Source organism: Eurytemora carolleeae, unplaced genomic scaffold, assembly GCF_000591075.1.
Source record: "Eurytemora carolleeae unplaced genomic scaffold, Eaff_2.0 scaffold353, whole genome shotgun sequence".
Lineage (NCBI taxonomy): Eukaryota > Metazoa > Arthropoda > Copepoda > Calanoida > Temoridae > Eurytemora > Eurytemora carolleeae.
The window spans coordinates 226,274-245,840 of NW_019396252.1; the positions used below are offsets into that span (position 1 = coordinate 226,274).

The following is a 19,567-nucleotide window of genomic DNA, read 5'->3' on the forward strand; positions in this document are numbered from 1 at the left end:
AAAAAGAAAGCAGCTGCAGAGATGATATATTCTGGCCACATTTAAACCTATATTCCCAGCTTGATCCTAGATATATATATATTTATTTGTATTTTCGAGCTACACCTAAACCTAATGCCCAGATCCTGCATATATATATATATATATATATATATAAATATATATATAATAATACAGTCATGTTTCTAATACATATCAAAAAGAGAGGAAAATTGCAAACAAAGAAGTAATACAAAAAAAATGAAAAGTCTATCTAATTGTGAGACCAAAAACACTATGGAATAGGATTACGGAATTTGAGCATATTTTTATGTATATTTGTTGTTGTTATAACACTAATAGTTATACCAATATAATACATCTACAATATAGTACATCTACAAAACTGCTGTGTTCAATATTCAAAACATGACAATTGAGTCCAACAGTCGTATACATATTCCAAAGTTTCATGAGTCTCACTGTACATAATTGTGATATTAAACAAATATTTTATGAGAAGGACCTGAACGTGCAAACCTTTGAGCAAAGTTTAAAAGTAAAAGGACAGTTTGTGAACAAAAAATAAATTAATAGAGGACAAGAAGCAAAGGCCAAGAAGTAAATTGAAATGAGCAATGAGCAAGAAAAAAAAATAATAAGAACCAAGAACAAAAATTTAAGACGCCAGAAGCAAGGATAAAGAAGCAATTAATTAACTAAGAAGCAAAGATTGAAATGAGTCAGACTCTGAGCAATAGCTCAAAGAGAAAAGATCATTTATAAAAAGCTAAATACATGTATAGGTGGATCAAGTCTGATCTAGTATATTCTAGAACTAATATTTACATTCAGATATTCAGAGTCAGACCTGGTTCAAGAATGACTTGTTAAAGAGACTGTAAGCGTAATTTCAAATAACCCTTCATTCAAAGATGGCACTGAATGATTTGCAACGGTATCCTTAACACCTTTATGGAAGATACTGTCTTTTTTCTAGATTTTAAACGTGTTTAATTTTAATAGGTATTACATGTTTTCATGCAGTAGAAACGTGTTAGTCACTTTTGTAGATAAACCACAATTAAAAATAATCAGTTTTAAAATTATAAACATGCAGCAATATCTATTTCATAATTTAATATTTGCAAAACTAAGGTAACTTGTGGGAGAGGTCATTTTGCTTCATTTTTGGCATTTTTAATCTCAATAAATATTTCTGCATCTCTACAACTCGAGTTTTTGGCAACTTTGCAAGTGGTTTTTAAATATTTTAACTTGATTTTGTAAATTTGCATTTTTGAATGCTTGAAAATACATTAGGTTTTGCCACAAATTCAAATCCCCATATCTTTGCAAACTGATCGTGTAAATCTTTAAGACGTTAGTTACTTTCTTAAATGCTTTTTTTCCATGGTGCAGCTTCCAAACGGTATTTTTCCAAGCGGCAAAAATGCTTTTGGGAAAATAACTAACATAACCTTAGATTATTTGATTTAACAAAATATCAAATGTCTTTGGCCTTGGGTTGCTATAGGGATTAGAAAATTTGAGTTTGTTGCAAAAACTCAGTTTCTTTGCAGTTTCTAAAGTTTCTAAATAGTCTTTACGCGCTTTCCATGACTTGCTATAAATACTCATGTAAAGTCATTATCTCAACAAACCTTTTCTAATCATTGAATTGTAAATTATTTTTGGAAACAAATTTTTTATGAGTTAGATTTTATCCGGCTTTAGGTCTAGTTTATGGTGTGATACAATTCTTAGCTTCTGTAAAACACATTTTTGATTTTGTAATCTTATTTTTATTTTCAATAAAAGAATGTTTCAAAATATTCAGAATCATGTTTGTTTATACTATAAAAGTTGCAGCTCTTAAATATAAACATAAACATCACAGTTAACTGTAAAGACAAAAAAGAATTTTTTTCGTTTTTAGTAATTAAAAATAAATATCGATCGTTTTGTTTTGCAATCGTTTCGCTTTGGAACAAAACGATCTTTGGACGAGCTATCGAAAAAATACAGTTTTTATTTGGTTTTGGTTTGATATTGTAACTATGCCAATTTCTACATACATAGGATGATGGAACGAGTCGTGTAATTCACGTCTACACTTAACTTATCTAACGTTATAAGACTTTTATGAACTTTTCAATTAAGAAAAATTATCTGTTTTTCCTTTAATATATCTATTTAGTTTGTTTACCCTATTCCTATTCCAGCTAGCTGGGGGATGTCTATGGGACCTCCCTTAAGTTTTTTGGACACAACTCAAAAATTATTTCTCTGAAGCTGTTCAAACACATGCCCCTCCTTTTAGTTTTAATGCCGAGCTTTTACATATTCTGCCTGAATCTTCAGGCATACTGATTAAATGCCTTGTTTTACCTATATTTGAAAAAGTCTATTTTAGACCTAGTTCTAGTCATTGGATTTCAACATTGTATAGCTTTTAGAAAGCCTTAAACAAATTTTTGCAAAGAAATTTTGCGCATATTTAGTTTTTCTTGATTACACATTAAGGTTTTCAAAATGTTGCAATTATCTTAGTAAAGGAATTGAGTCTTTGCCACAAATCCAAATTTTCTGATACCTTTACTTATAAAACCAGATGGCGTAAACTTTTGATATTTCAAACTTTAATTATTTGATCCATCAGAATTTATAGTTTGAAATATCTAGGGTCTACAACATTGGGTTATAGTGATAAAGGGATTACATCAGAGTTTGTGGCAATGACCCAATTCCTTTGAATTTGCTGGGTCCTAGAGTTTTCCAAAAATATCGCACTTTTTGTTTTTTTGCACATTTTTTTTGCTAAATAACTAAATTTTGCAATAAATATTTGAAATTTTGAAAATTTTCTAATTTTTTCTTAAGGTTATTCAGGTAGAGCCCCAGGGCTTTGAAAAAATGTATCAAATGTTATTGATTTGTATCACAATAAGGAAAAGGAGGGATTTTAGGTAAAGGAGACGTCAGCCTGGAAAGGGTTAAAACTATTCTGAACACATTTGTATTTAGACTAAAACATTCTAATATTTTCAAAACTAATAATTTTCAAAAATTACCTCATCCATTCTCGTTAATATTCACGTACTGTTTCTTGTTTGTAAACACAGCAGGGAAACTCAATGATATTTATCTTTAATCCCCTAGATATATCTATCTATCTGTTAGATCTAAATATCTATATATCTGTTCTAATTCCTTTTCCTACCCCTGTCACAGTTAGACTAAACAGAAAAAGAAAGCAGCTGCAGAGATGGGTCATCCTTTACGTTTACAAATATACAGGGTCTCCATGTGTACGTTCTACGGTGTACAGGTTATGGAGTACAGGTATACAGGGTCTCTCGCTATGTGTACACTGTACGTTGTACGTTCTACGGTCCAAAGTGTGCGACGGTGTACACTTTACGTAAAGGTTACGGTTTACATTGTTGTCTTCTTGTTTACAACTAAACTAATTCTCATGCGCTATCCTATGACGTCACAGTAAAGTGTAATAAACCCCTTTCCCCTTCTCCTTAGTTCTATTCTCATTGATACAAACTATCTTTAATCCTCCTCTCCTTAGTTCTTCTATCATTGATACAAACTATCTTTAATCTCCCTCTCCTTAGTTCTATTATCATTGCTATCTTTAATCTCCCTCTCCTTTGTTCTACTCTCATTGATACAAACTATCTTTAATCTCCCTCTCCTTTGTTCTACTCTCATTGATACAAACCTTTAATCCGCTTTTCCTTAGCTGAAATCTCATTGATACAAACTATCTTTAATCCTCCTCTCCTTAGTTCGAATCTCATTGATACAAACTATCTTTAATCCTCTTCTCCTTTGTTCTACTCTCATTGATACAAACTTGTAATCCGCCTTTCCTTAGCACTACTGTCATTGATTAAAACATGATAACATGGTTTAATAAATAAATTTATTACTTTGCTTAGTATCTTACAGTTTGATTATAGATAAAGTACAAATAATGAAGCTTAAATTCACTAAAATATTTAATCATTTGGGTTTAATTGTAATTTTTGCAAAAGATAAAAGCAAAAAAGAGCGTGCATCTAAATATGAAAATAATGAGTATATAAATTGGCAAATTTTTTCGATCGAACTATCTAGTAAAAATGTAACAATTGTTTTTTTGTGTAATTTACGCTCAATTACTAAGCTTCCAGAACACTCCGTGCTCCTTTGTTGAAGAAACTAATTATTGCTCTTCAAGGAATGATATACTTTGGAGAAAAAACTCAGCTGGGTCGGCTGAACGAGTGTTTGAGATCTAGCCTAGACTCTACGCAGTCTAAAATTCAAGCTTTCTTCAAATAAGTTCAGCCGCTAAAATCGTACTTTTTTCGTTAACATTTTTGAATACTTTTTTATTAGTTTAACCGATGAGAAAATACAGGTTTTGGTTTTAACCGCTGGGTTTAGGATTTTAAAAAACTTCTTGCTTTCAATCTTTGGCCAGTTTTAAGATTTAAAAAAACTATTTTGCTTTCTGTTTTCCAGTGGTTGAAAGCAAAAAAGGTGATTTAAAATCTTAAAGCGGTTGAAAGACAATGTAGTTAAAGAAAAACTGTATTCCAGTGGTTTAAAGCAAAAAGTAGTTCAAAATCTTAAACCCAGCGGTCAAAAGCAAAAACTGTATTTTCTCAGCTATTGAACTAATAGAAAAGTTTTAAAAAGTGGAAAAATGTTAACGAAAATGTGCCATTTTAGCGGCTGAACAAATTATAATTTTTTTTCCAAAGTATAGATATATATATATATCATTCCTTATCGCAAAGCCATTTTTTCATGGTATTCAAATTGAACAAAAATGATTACAGCATATTTTGCTTAAATTGGTGGATTTTTTAAAATCCTAACAGTTGACATTTAGTGACGATCCTTAAAACTTTCATGATTTAGCCGTTTTATTTCTTTTTGATACAAACACCAAAACTGACAAAATTTTTATTTTCATTTAACATGTCCGCAGTAAAACTTATTGTTATTGTCAAATTTTATTTCTTTTGATTTTGAAAGAAATGGTTTAAAACTTAATTCTCTACATGATTGGACATTTTTCATCAAAACTTATTTATATAATCTGATGGTGCATAAAATGAATAATTGCGCATTTGACAAACAGAATTATTTCTAATGCATGGTAAAACTTTTTGATTTAAAATAACATACAAATAAACTAAAGGTTAAACAAATGTCGTCTTCATTTACCACATTTGTTTGGGTATCACTGTATAATGTATATGAAGAGATAAAAGAGTAGAATAAAGTTAATTTGATTTTAAAAGCAGAGGTATATTCGTGTCAACAAACTTCCTAAAATAAAAAAATATTTTAAGATAACATTTTGCATGAACATTTTGCATGAACATTTTGCATGAACATTTTGCATGAACATTTTGCATGAACATTTTGCATGAACATTTTGCACGAACATTTTGCATGAACATTTTGCATGACCAAATTGTGCTTTAATTTATTCAGTTATTTATATTCATTAAAGTATGATTTAAAAATTATGGAATAACGTTAAAACTATCCCTGGCCCATCCCTTCAAAATATTTTTTTTTTAATCTGATTACGGATTTAATTTGATTACGGATTTAATTTGATTACGGATGTAAATAGTAGAAACCAATTTTTTTTAATTAAAGGAACCTCGAAAAGTGGCATCTTTAACCAAAAATAAAAAATTTAAAATCGTTCCTTCTTGTTTTTTTCGTTCCCCATGATTCTTTTATTCTGAACCACACTTTTGTTCACAAAAAAATTTGTTCGCTCAAAAACAACACTGCCTACCTTTACGTACAAGAGAAATTGAATTTAGTCTACGTAGTTCAACTACTTCCCCCTTTTCATTAAATCTTACCCCTGACTGATTTTGAAATGTTAAAACTAAAATTTAAAGTGAAAGTATAATTTTAAAAGTTTTCTCTGTTCTTCTTAAATCATTTTAAACTTGTTTCAAATCTTTTGCATCTGTCTAAAATATCCTAAAATCAAGTAGTTTTTACAAAACCGCAAAGTTTATTCCAAAGTCTATCTTTGTCACCTTAAAATAAGCATTTATAAAAATATATCTGTAAAGATCTTGATAGATCAATTTCAAAGGAGTTGAGTCTTTGCCACAAACTTGAATATTCCATTCCCTTTATCTTTGCAACCTGGCGGTGTAAACCTGTGACATTTCAAACTTAGATTACATGATCTAACAGAGTTTAGAGTTTAAAATATCTAAGGTCTACGACATTGGGTTGCAAAGATAGAGGTATTAAAATATTAGAGTTTGTGAGAAAAACTCAATTCCTTTTACTTTATTTTCACAAAGTTCTGTGTATTAGTTCAAGCGGTATATTTTTGTTGTTTCGTAAGGGACTTACAGAACAAAATTTATCTAAAAAAAATTAAACCATAATTAAAACTTACTGAGGTTTTATTCCGAGTAGTTTAAGGAAGCCGTCCTCCTCGTATCCTGCTTTAAACGGCATACGGAGTTCAGATCCTACCCGAGAATATGCCTAGATCAAATATGCCTAGATCAAATATGGAGTTATACTAACTCAATTAGTGGAGATAAAAACCAAAAGTAAAAGACCTTATGCACTATAGCTGAAGTGCCCGGCCTATGCCCATCGTGGAACTTAAAAAATACTTTGGAAAAAAATATGAATATGAAGAATATTTTTTCTTTTTTAGGCTTTGTTACCCACAGGATACCCTACAGAATCCTTTTATATTTTCAGCAAATTTGGTTCAGCAGATTGGTCAGCTATAAGAGCAAAAAGCTTTATTAAACTTCACAATTTTTTCTCTCGGAGGCTTCATTTTTTCTTGATCGTAATGAAATCAATATCACAACGTCTCTTGGACTATGTGGAAAATAAACTATTGGATTCACTCAACCCTGACCTTTTTACCGCCCTTTACCCTATCCTATGCATAAAAATTTTTTTAAAAAATCCTTTCAATTTCTATTTACTAATAATAATAATTTTCGGTGATAGTGTCAAAAATGAAAGGACTAGGGCAACAAAGCTAGAGGAGGGGGGGGGGCCAAATGCCCCTTCCTGACTGTTTAGGTAAGAAGTGAAGGAACTGCAGGTTCTGTATTTGCCTAGAGTCTTTTCATTATTATCGGGTAATAATGAAGCCTCTGGGAGAAAAACCGTGAATTGTTTGGTTTTTTTCAGTTACCCTTTATATAGATCTTTAAAAATTATAATTAAACAATTATCTAACCTGATACAGGGTATTTAAATTAACTGCAAACCCTGCCATATCAACTCTACAAACATATCTTATTTAAGTGTGTATTTTATCCTGAGTTGCGATGGGACATGGCTTAGTTTGATTACATTGCAAAACTTAATTCTGTAAAAGTCTACCTTTTTTACATTAATATATTTTTATCCTAAAGTTTAAAGGGAGTGTTCACGAACGATGAAAGGGGTTATAGGCATGCGTCGAAAAATATTCGATGGTAATTGCTTACAATCTTACTTCTATCTGTTGCGGCTATAGGGAGAAAATTGTTAAAAACGACTCATATCGAAGAATACAGCGTACATATAAATTCAGAAAGTTGCAATATTTGACTCGGATCGAACAAAAAATTAATTTAATTTCAACAAAGAACTAAGAAGATGATGGTTTAATCACATTCTACTATAACGCATTTGAACTACAGCTAAACCCGCTATATGCATCCCATGAGGTAGCATTTTTTCTAAGTTTATATTATTTATGTGATGCATAACAATAATTTAGCAAAACTGTAATTTAAAATAAATTATATAATTACTTTGTCATGTTATCAATTAAAAGTCATAATTGTCATTAAGGTCTAGCACTAAATAGGTATATATAGCACTAATTGACTTACAGCTAAAATAATTAAAGGGACTGTAATCTCAATTCCCCGCAAATTGTGGTTTCTCTTCAAAAGTGAATTGCGGTTGCGCATTTCTTCTACAGAAAGGAATTATCAGAACTAAACAATTTTAACCCTGAATAAACAAAAGCAATTTATTTCACATTATCGATAAAAAAAGGTTTCCGTTGTGAATCGGGCATTGTCATTTTAGCATAGATGGCCACGATGCGTACAGTCCTGTTTACAGAATCCGTTTCATTTTATTTAAAAATATAATTTTAAAGAAGTTTATCATAAAATGCGTGAAAATATAAAACTTGAAGGAAAAAAATTATCAAAATCTTGCCTTTTTCATTCATTTAAAAATCATTGCAAAAACAATGTATATGATTTTAAAAAAAGTATTTTGACTAAATTTAGTTCGTGCAAAAACTTATCAGTATGAAAAATAATTCTGATTGATTTTTGAAAAAAATGTATAATTGTTGTTAAATAAATTATGTTTTTCCTAAATACTCTTCCACCAGACCAACCATCATAGAAACCAACTATCACTCCATCTCTAAATTAAACATCTGTTAAGAGAGGTTTGAAGTGATGGCAATGTCCGATTTACAATAGTACCCTTAAAGGGAGTGTTCGCGAAAACTGACTGGGGGTATAGGCTTAATGCGATAAAAAAAATGCTTTTGATCGCTTCTAATCTTACTTCTATCTGTCGATCGTGCCCCCATGGGATGACAACAGACAATGATCCAAATTCCGTTAAAAATATAATTATCCAACCTTAAACTAAATTGAATTGCAACCAACATTTAAATCTTATTAAAGGGACTGTAAAGGATATTTAAAAGAGTTATAGGCTTAAACCTGAGAATCTCAGAAGTAGATTGAAACCTATAAGACATTTATTTGATGTTTCAGTCTTGAGAAATTGGCATAAAACTGTTTCAAAATTATACCAACACGTATATATGTAAGATATACGTCTGTATCACGTGACCAGAACTCCTTCCAATGGCAATGCAGTATATACTGGTCACGTGATACAGACACGTGAAAATAATACTGCGTCGTCGAATAAATTTGACCTTCACCTGTCTTGAACCAACAAAAACAATCATGTTTTATTCAACTGTGTCTATTAGATCAAATTAATAAAGAAAAAGTAATAAAAAACAAGTTTGAATAGTTAATGAAAACATACTAATATAAAACCTAATTATTTATAAATAAAAAACAAATTAACTGTATGATAAACACCAAAAAATGATAGACATTCACTTATGTGCACCTGAATCAAACAAATAAAGAAAGCAAAATAAATTGCTGAAAGGGAATTTATTTCAAGCGATGGTTTTGTATTGCTAGAAAATTTTATTATATTCTCCAAGAATAATGGTTGTAGAAGAAAAATTAAATCATTCATGAATCAAGGTCAAAGAGAAATAATGAAATCAAACTTCATCAGTGAATAGTTTCCAAGGTATTTTGATGAAAGTAGGTAATTGAACAATGGGTTGTGTGAAAGGGGCAAGCATAGAGTAATAAAACAAAGAGGTGAAGCTTACCTCAGATGTATCTAACGCTGTACACTTGTATATAGAATAATCGTATTTCTAAGGGGTGGTTTTATGTAGATATTTGAATATTAGTATTGATAATAAAATAGATACTTAATATGGATTATTGTATACTGTATTACTGTGTGTTTATGACAATACCACAATACCCACAAAGGATAAAACAATATTTGAGACAGAAACTAAAGATTGTTGTTTATGTTTAACCCTATAAAGGCTGTGGTGTCAGAATCTATTGATTGACTGGGGGGGGTCGTCCCTAGCCCCCCCCCCTTAGAAAAAGGCCTTAGCGAATAGATATAGGGTTTAAATACATGTTCATAGCCAAACTTTTCAAGGCCAGCTCATTGAAATAAAATTAGATCGATAACTAGGGAGGGCCGAAAAAAAATGCAAAAAAGGTCGAAAAATGTTAAAAATATTTTTTTTTGTTTTGAACAAATATCAAAGTGTGACACATGTTTCTACACCAATTTTTTAAAGGCTTTTCAAAATATAGTTTTCAGATCTGTAGCTTTAGTAATAAAAAACGGGCTACTTAAGATTTTTTTTACATACTCCGGTTTTTTATCGCCCTGCACCCTACCTTATGCATAAAATTTTTTTTTTTAAATCCTTTAAATTTCTATTTATGAAGAGTTAAAAATTAGTCAAAAACCCCAGCCTTTTTAGGGTTAAGAGCTCCAGGTCGTCATCGTTGTTTCATCTTTTGTGGGTAACCCTGCATACACTATCATGTTTATGATAAAGAGTTGAAGAGAAGAAACAATGAAAATGTTTGAAATAAGAATGTTTTAAGTTAAATTCATACCCTAGAAATTTATTATTTTTGACACAGCTTTTTGCTAATAAATTCAAAACCTACAAGATTGAAAATTGTCAAATGTTTGCAGTGAACATCCTAGAATTCTCTTTAAATAAAGAAAGAAAATCTAAAAATTGGTCAATTTCATAAAATCCTTCTTAGAAATACGATCACTCTATATACAAGCGTACAGTGTTAGATACGTAAACATATCGTGATGTATACAACCGACCACTCTATTAATTAAATTATAGGGAGGTCGGTTGTGTACATCTGAGCTAAGCTTCACCTCTTCGTTTTATTACTCTATGGGGGCAAGCACTTTCTTTCTTGAATGTTAGTTTATACGAACTATTCTATATTCTTTTTTTCTATTTCATCTATTGTAATATACATAAATGTATAGATCCAAAAAAGAAAACTTGGGAGTTTCGTTCTACAACTTCTAGGATCAATAATAATAGTGTACTGTTCAGCGAATGTTTTACTAAGTATGGTACAGTGTACAGTGTGAAGTGTACATTGTACAGTTTACAATGGATGTGTAAAATGTAATGTGTATAGTTAACTGTAGTGATACATACAAAACTGTAAAATCATTAAACACTGTGCAATGCGCACGGTATACTTATACACGGTGTACAATATATATGGTGTACAATGTATATAGTGTACAATGTATATGGTGTACAATGTAAATGGTGTAAAATGTTTATGTTGTACTATGTATTGTATATGGTGTACAATGTACAGTTGTACACAATTTACAAATAAACAATGTAAGTGTACTAAATACTGTACAGTGTAAAGTATTAATTGTACAGGTGTACAGTTACCTGACAATCGGTGATGAAAGCCCATTTTTAGATACAAGACCAACTGGGAATAAAGACAACCTTTTCGTTTGCCGTATCTAAAACATATATCAAAATAGTAATACTCAAAAGAAAAAGATGGATAACGGAAAAAAAACTTTTGTGAAGGAATAAATATATAATAATAAACATTTTAAATGAATCAATTTTCAACTTTTGAATATAGCAACCTGTTCAAAAAGTCTAAGATCATACGTATTATCATCATCAGCAAAGTAAAGTACCCCATGAACCCCCTCCTCCTCCTCCTCCCCCTCCTCCTTCCTGGAGAGTGTAACCAGGTACTGGTTGAGTACCCAGTCCAGGGCCTTGTTCCTACCAGCTACCCCTCTAGGTAACACCTTAGGGGCTTGTCTGTAGATCACTGGCATCTCAGCTAAAAATATAATTTAACTTATAAAACACAACGAATAGGGGAAAGTGGTTTAAATTTTACATAAATCCAGACTCCAATCACTCCTGTATGCCGAGTCAGGGTTCAGTCATGTGTTTGGTGTCTATTCTGAACCAATAGAAATATTCCTATCTATTTCATGATCCAATTAGAGTTATGAATCCTTCAATCAGCTCTATCAGTAAAGGAAAATATTTACTTCTACTGAAACTATGGTGCAATGAAAAGTTGAATCAATTATTAAGACTGCAGGGTCGACTTTAAAGAGTAATTGGCAAAGTTCTCATTGGTTTGAGCGTGAGAGCTATCGATTTTACAGTACTGTTTTTACCACCCTGAACTAACGAGAGAAAGAAGAATTTGATTTCTTATATTTGAAATCAAACGTGTTTTTGTCTATAACTCAACAGTCTTTAGACTTACAGATTTGTTTATCTTAAACTTTTTAATTCAAAATGCAAATGCCAACAAAAAAATATTTTAAATAAAATGCTATAAAATTATGTAAAAGAGGTCATATTGTGATCGAAAGTCACAGTTTTCTAAAATATTGACAGAACAGTTAATGCACGTGTTACAGTAAAATTGATTACTGTGTTAAAAAACATCATGTATAACCACACTTTTAGCAATAGGAATACCGAATTCTTTGTTTACACCCTTATGTATTCCTTCCGGAAACTACATCTCATTTTTAAATATTGTTTTAAAAAACCGTTTTGCGGAATCCCGTGTAATGTGATTATATTTAGTTTTTTCTTAGATAAAAAATTGTATTAAAAGTTAGACAATCTTTGATTATTTAGTAAAATTAAATCCAAACAAAATTTGTATATCTCATGGTAATTTAGAACGCACGAAAAAGGCAGACCAAATTTTGGAAAGGACAGTAAAAGGTGTTTTATTTCTAATTTGTATAACTTAACTTGTAAAATCATGTCTTGGTTTTTGTATTTGTTTGGGGGATTCCTGTGTGTACAAAATGTGGGTGTATGTTATTGATTCACAAAACAAATTAGGTTTCAAGATACTGGTTTATGTGCTTGTGGTTACCCACAAAGGATGAGACTTCAAAGACGACTGTACCGAATCTATACTGCCTGTTTCCTTATATTCATCATTCCTTGCAACTTCAAACTTCTTTCTTTTTTATTAAAATCATTAAATTTTATATTAAGAGATTACATTCAAGACAGAAGACTTAATTAAAGCCTAGGATAGTCATATTTCAGGAGTTTCGAGTCATCTTTAAAGTCTCATCCTTTGTTGGTAACCCTGTAGTTGATAGTCAATGTCGTCTTCCAATTCCCAATCATAATGGTGCTTAATGCATGTTCCATATTCCTGACCGTCCTTCTATAATTATCCTTGGTAGGGAATACAAATCCTAGTTCATAAATCATAATTAACTCATTTAATTACAATGAATTCAAACAGAATTAACCTTCTTTGTAAAATGTTTGTGTCATATTTTACAATAAATTCATTAAATATAATCAGTATCTTGAAAAAAATTACAAAAAGCAACCATACTTATTGCTACTATTCAGGAATATGGACACGGACAAAAAATTTGGGGAAAAAATCTTGTTAAAATTTGGCATGATTTATAATAAGCTTAAAAGCAGTAGTTTGCAAAATTTTGATAGGTTTATTTTCGTTTTCTACGCAGAAATATCTTATTAAGGTTTTATCAAATTCTAATGATTGATAGCCTTAGTAATTGGAAGAACACATATCCAATACACAATATGGTTCCAACTCAATTCAGTTTTTTATAATCGTTTCATTTTTTTACAAGGAAAGACGCAGGATATTTTGCATTTTTATCACATTTTTAAAATTATATTTTACAATCCTAATAAAAAGTTAAATTTAACATTTTAATGAAATAGACTATTATTGGTTCTAACGATGTGTGCAAAAAAACTTAGTTTTTACGCTTAAAGGGACTATAAGTGTAACTTCTAACGACCCTTCATATAAAGATGGAAATGTATGATTTACAAAGGTACCCTTTCTTAATTAAATTATATATCGAAATTTTTGTTGTTTTAAACTGTTTATTTTCAATTGCAATTTCTTTGCAAAAGTGACTTTCGGCTTATGCGAAACAATAAAGAAATTATCAGAGTTTATACTTTCTGAGCTACATAAAGTCTACCACATTTTTAAGCAGATAAGGTTTCATGCCATTTTTGCTTACAGCCCCTTTAAACTTCATCTATATATATAGTTTCACTCCCTTTAAGTAAATATTTCCTATAAAATTAAATTAAACATTATTTTAAATGGACCAAAGTGGCCAACTGTTTCGGAATAATTCGAAAATAGCCTAGTTTTGCCATGTACGTCATTAGACCTTGTTTAAGAAACCAATTATAGGAACTGTTTAATAATTTATGGAAAAGTGTACGGGTGTTGTGTGGCCAGTTTAAAAACAGCTTAAGACCCATTTTTCGACATTGTTGTTGATTAATTATATTTATGAAGCATTTCTTTATTTTTTTTTCGTTTTACGATTTAAAATATTTGTTAGTCCCGCAAGGTTATATTATAATGTTAATTGCAGTTGCGTATACTCTCTGTACATATTGAAACCAGTTCTCTCTGGGCGGAACTTGTAAACAGGAATTGATGTATCAGTGATTGATTAGTATCGAAGGTTTAATGCATTAAATTGTGATAATTCACATAATAGTTTCCTGTGTCCAGAATATTTCATTGATTTTTTTTTGTGAAACATGGATCCCATTACAATACCGCCCAGACAGTATAACACTGCAGTACAAAAGATGCGTACATCTCTGAAATAACTTTCCTTGCTGTACAACCTTGGTCCCGTGTACTTTGTTCAAGGTTTAGGATTTTAATTATAAAGTTACATAGAAGTTACAGAGTCATTGAATCATTAATATAAAGAAACAAATAAAGTAAAGTTGTCTCTAAAGTCTCATTCTTTCTGGGTTACCCTGTATCTGAGGAATTGTGCAGTGTCAACCATAGAGAATAGAATATATAGAGAGGAATTTACTAGAAAAAAGTGTAAAACGGCCATTTTGTTGTACTGTTTCCATACTGCAGGTGTACACATGATTTGTACACTTTGAACTCCCTTTCAGGCTGAAAGGGACTGAAAAAATTCATACCGAGAGATTCTTTTAATTCCACTTTATATATTCTATTCTCTATGGTGTCAACATTGAACCTAGACCCCTTTTACTTCAGAAGTGATTTGACGTTTTACTAGGTATGCTTTTTGCTTTGTAACAACATCAAAAGCAATTTAGTTTTGGCTTTGATGTCGTCTTCCTATTCCACAGTTTCTGGTTATCACTGCATTGAAAGCTTTAAATAGTTCCTCATAAAGTTTTGTCATGTAAGTTGGAATCAGTTGTCTAAACAAGCGCATGATTTTGTTTTTAAAAAGGATTTTTTTAAGGATGATTATGGCAAGGGGGGAGGGCTCGACTCTCATTGTCGTCATTTGAATAATTGGCATTAAATATTTAATGTCAACTGAATATTTAAAAACTTGATAATTAATTCTTGAAAAAAAATACGTCGAATGTTATTAAATTTATATTTTTAGAAACCTAATTTAAACTTTATTCACTCAAATATTTAGTTTTGTTATAAATAGAAAATATATAACGAATATAATTGAAAATAAAATAATTTTGGAATAACTTTAATATATTATAAATAACTTTAATATTTGCCAAAACGTTGCGTAAGCACAAAATAACATGATCAATTTGTTTTTTAAATGTATGCACAGCAAATGCTATTGTTCGAAAAGATGAAATACGGTTTAACTTGTCTATACATAATACATATAGCCATCTTTTATGTATTTTTATCTTTGTGACAATTAAGCTAGCTAAACCACCTAGAGTTAATATTGCCCCCATAGGTAACACAGAATAGATGGCAATCACATTAAATAAACTTGAAGAACTCTGCCGAACTTACGCAAAAATCAAGCAATGTTTTCCCCATTTACTCCTTCTAAACCTTCGCTCAGAAAAAGCGCATTGTATTTTTAAAATGTATATTTCTAGGGCTACAAAAACGCATATGGGTGTTTGTGAGGAAAAAACCAAAGGTCATGGCGTTGCAACACTTTAAAGTTGAGATTTTCTTAACCTTTTTTACAGATGTCTAGATTATGATGAGTCTTAAATTATGCCATACCATAATTTACTGATAAAGCTATAATGTTAATTATTTCATTTGATCTTGAATGTCGTCTTGTTAACTGAATGTAAAGTCGTCTTTGAAGTCTTATTCTTTGTGGGTGACCGTCGAAGTTTAATATATTAATCCCAGCCAATGTTTCTGAAGGAAGAAAGTGATATAAATTTACTACAAGTGGACCTTTAAATTAAAAAAGTTGACGCTATTTGGATATCTTGTTTGGATGTGACTAAACGCTATACCATTGTTGGCCTTGGTTATGAATTGACATACCTGCAAGAAGAACTAAAGACATATGTTGAAATCTCTCCATAATCCTCTTGAGCCTTAATAGGAAGGATTAATAAAAATGACCTCCCCCTGTTCCTATAAGCTTTGGCTTAAACAAGTTAGAAAGGCAAAAATGATACTTTTTTTAGAATGAAACAACATTCAAATATTCCATTTTATTAAAAAAAAATTCAGTTAAGGGGGCCATTAAAGTTTTATTTCAAGTGACCCAAGAACATGCCGTGTTTAATCCAAAATGAAAATAGTTATTTTCTAGGGAGTAAATAATTAAAATCTTTTAAGTATAAACCAGGTTGCATACAAATGAATCAACAATTACAACCGTTCCTTGTAAGTCTTAAATTGGTATTGTGAAGAAAACACGCCACAAATGGAATTTCCCTTGAAATTACGCCTTCTGTCACTTTAAAGGAACTGGAGATTGTAAGTGTAATTCCAAGTGACCCTCTAGACAAAGTTGACCATGCCCGATTTATAACGGTACCTTGTATAAGCTTTATCAGGTATGATTTTAAAAATAAATTTTTTCCTCATTTTTATCAGAAATAGGTTTCAAGGATACTGTTGTGAATCGGGCATTGCCATATTAAAAGGGAGTGTTCGCGAAAAATGAAATGGGGTATATATAGGCTTACAGCGATGAATATTTGAGGAAGTTGGAACATACGACCTGTCACTTGGATCGTACAAAAATCAAATTAATATCAAATAAATAATTTAGATATTAAATCCTATATTCATCGATTATTTTTCGACGCATTTGTATATAGTTTATATTTCATAATATTTTTTTTATTTTGTGTTTTTTAAAATTAATATTTCGCTTACAACTTGTCTTCACGATTGGCGCATTCCCGGAAAATGCCGTCTTCATTATCAAAATCTTCGAATCAGGAATGAATGTTTTCAAAAGTCACTCTAGCATCATAGAAAGTAAAAAATATTATAAAATATTAGCAATATACGAATGTGTCGAAAAATAATCGATGCCTATAAGTTTTAATATTTGAATGATTTGTTTAGAATTAAATTGATTTTGTTAAACGATCCGAATCGTATGTAGCAACTTTCTGAATTTGTAAGGAATCTACGTTCTTAGGTATGAGACGTTTTTTTAACAATTTTCTCATTATAGACGCAACTGATAGAAGATTTGTAGCGATCAAAAGCGATTATTTATCGCCGTAAGCCTATACCCCCTTACATTTTTCGCGAACACTCCCTTTAAGCTTCTGGTAGCTTCCTACTGACTTGTTGAAGTGTTTGCCCCAGTCTGACTAGTTCCGGTTCCTGCTCTAGTCTTGTGTAGGTTGGTGTTACTAAACATATTAAATAGTTCAGGTTCCTGTTCCAGTCTTTTGTAGGTTGGTGTTACTAAACATATTAAATAGTTCCGGTTCCTGCTCCAGTCTTGTGTAGGTTGGTGTTACTAAACATATTAAATAGTTCAGGTTCCTGCTCCAGTCTTGTGTAGGTTGGTGTTACTAAACATATTAAAAAATTTAATTTTTTGAACAATTTTTGGGATTATGTTTATTCTATTGTTTTCCAAAATTTCATAAAAAGGAATTGAGTTTTTGCCACAAACTCGCATTTTCTAACTCCTATATCTTTGCAACCTGATGATGTAAACCTTTGATATTTCAAACTTAAACTATTTGATCTAACAGAATTAATAGTTTGAAATATCAAAGGTCTAGGAAAACGGGTTGCAAAGTTATAGGAATTAGAAAATCAGAGTTTGTGGCTAAAACTCAATTCCTTTATCAACAATTAAATGAGATTAAATCCGTCTAAAAATTCAAAGTGGAATTCTTCTAGAATTCTTTTGATATGTCCTATCTTTAAATAGGTATTTTTTTATTTTTATCTCTAGTGGCCACATTATTGGACTTCCTCATCACACCTTCATTACTTGAAACAAATGGTCAAACCTACTTCATAGTCCTGGCTGACTACTTTATTGTCCCGACTGAACGCTTAATTGTACCAGCTGACCGCTTTATTGTCCCGGCTGACTACTTTATTATCTCGACTTACCGCTTTATTGTCCTGGCAGACCACTTAAATGTCCCGGCTAACCACTAAATTGTCCCGACAGACCACGTAATTGTCCTGGCTGACCACTTTATTGTCCTGGCAGACCACTTAATTGTCCTGGCTGACCACTTAATTGTCCTGGCTGACCACTCTAAAGTCCTGCTGATTACTTTTATTGTCACGACTGTTCCTGGCTGGATATTATCATTAATCGTTCTTAAGAAGAAAATTTGTGTTTTTAATATTGATGTGAAGGATGTAAAGCCTTTTCTAAGCTCTTAGACAAGGGTTACTTTATCACATTTTGAGATTAAGTTGAGATTTTTATTCTGATCATCATAGTTTAATCTTAAAATATCTTGCCTCTACACCTGTTTCCTTAAATTTCCTCTTTAATTTTCAAAATTTTACATTCGCTAACAGAAATTAATTTATTCAATTATAAAGTTCTTTGTTAAATAAAGAACTATGTTTCCTTTATGTACAATTAAATAATGAACGTTCCGTTAATCATTTAAAAAGTTTTATTAAAAATGATTTTTTATTTTGAAGCCAAAAATAAGTTTTTTTTACTCAAAGCAAATATAATGTTATCGACTTTATAAATAGAATATTCTGCATTGTAAATTTTTTCGTTTATGAAAGAAAGAAAATTAAATATTTAAATTTACCTATGTACAAATGAACTGTGCTATTAGATTCTTGTGAATAGTCTTCAGTTAGAGATCTCGAGACTCTTCAAATAAAGTAATTAACAAAAAATAATATTTTGGAATTAAAAACATATGATTTATAAAACTCATCAAATGAAAAAAAAATTAACATTCTCCGGAATTCTTAGCCTGGTTGACAGTTCTTGGGTTTATTATTTACCAGCTGACAATTTTATTATTAATGGGTAGCCAATGGTTGACAGTTCTTAGGTTTATTATTTACCAGCTGACAATTTTATTATTAATGAGTAGACCATGGTTGACAGTTCTTGGGTTTATTATTTACCAGCTGACAATTTTATTATTAATAGGTAGCCAATGGTTGACAGTTCTTAGGTTTATTATTTACCAACTGACAATTCTATTATTAATGGGTAACCTGGTTGACAGTTCTTGGGTTTATTATTTACCAAATGACAATTCTATTATTAATGGATAACCTGGTTGACAGTTCTTGGGTTTATTATTTACCAACTGACAATTTTATTATTAATGGGTAGCCTGGTTGATAGTTCTTGGGTTTATTATTTTACTGACAATTTTATTATTAATGGGTTGTCTGGTTGACAGTTCTTTGGTTTATTATTTTACCAACTGACAGTTTTATTATTAATGGGTAGCCTGGTTGACAGTTCTTGAAGTTCATCTAACAAACCTTTTCTGTTGAAGACTTGTCCAAGAAAGCAGAGTTAACGAGATTAAAACCATTCCTAGAAACACGACTGCATTCCCGAACTTCATTTTTAAATGGTAAAAATGAAACCTTGAGTTTTTATTCTAAAAATACAA

The 19,567-nt window shown here is 30.7% G+C and overlaps 1 protein-coding gene across 1 annotated transcript; it reads right to left on the reverse strand.

Annotated features, from left to right (window-relative positions):
* Positions 1–3,902: 3,902 nt before the first annotated feature.
* LOC111699402 (galactosylgalactosylxylosylprotein 3-beta-glucuronosyltransferase P) lies at positions 3,903–19,567 on the reverse strand. Its single transcript, XM_023470075.1, has 11 exons — positions 19,434–19,567; positions 18,737–18,801; positions 17,277–17,344; positions 16,348–16,361; positions 16,008–16,060; positions 11,311–11,516; positions 11,102–11,178; positions 8,386–8,439; positions 7,244–7,289; positions 6,431–6,522; positions 3,903–5,319 (listed from the first exon to the last, which is right to left on the reverse strand). Exons 1-11 carry the CDS (start codon positions 19,517–19,519, stop codon positions 5,274–5,276), a joined length of 807 nt encoding a protein of 268 aa, XP_023325843.1. The 5' UTR covers positions 19,520–19,567; the 3' UTR covers positions 3,903–5,273.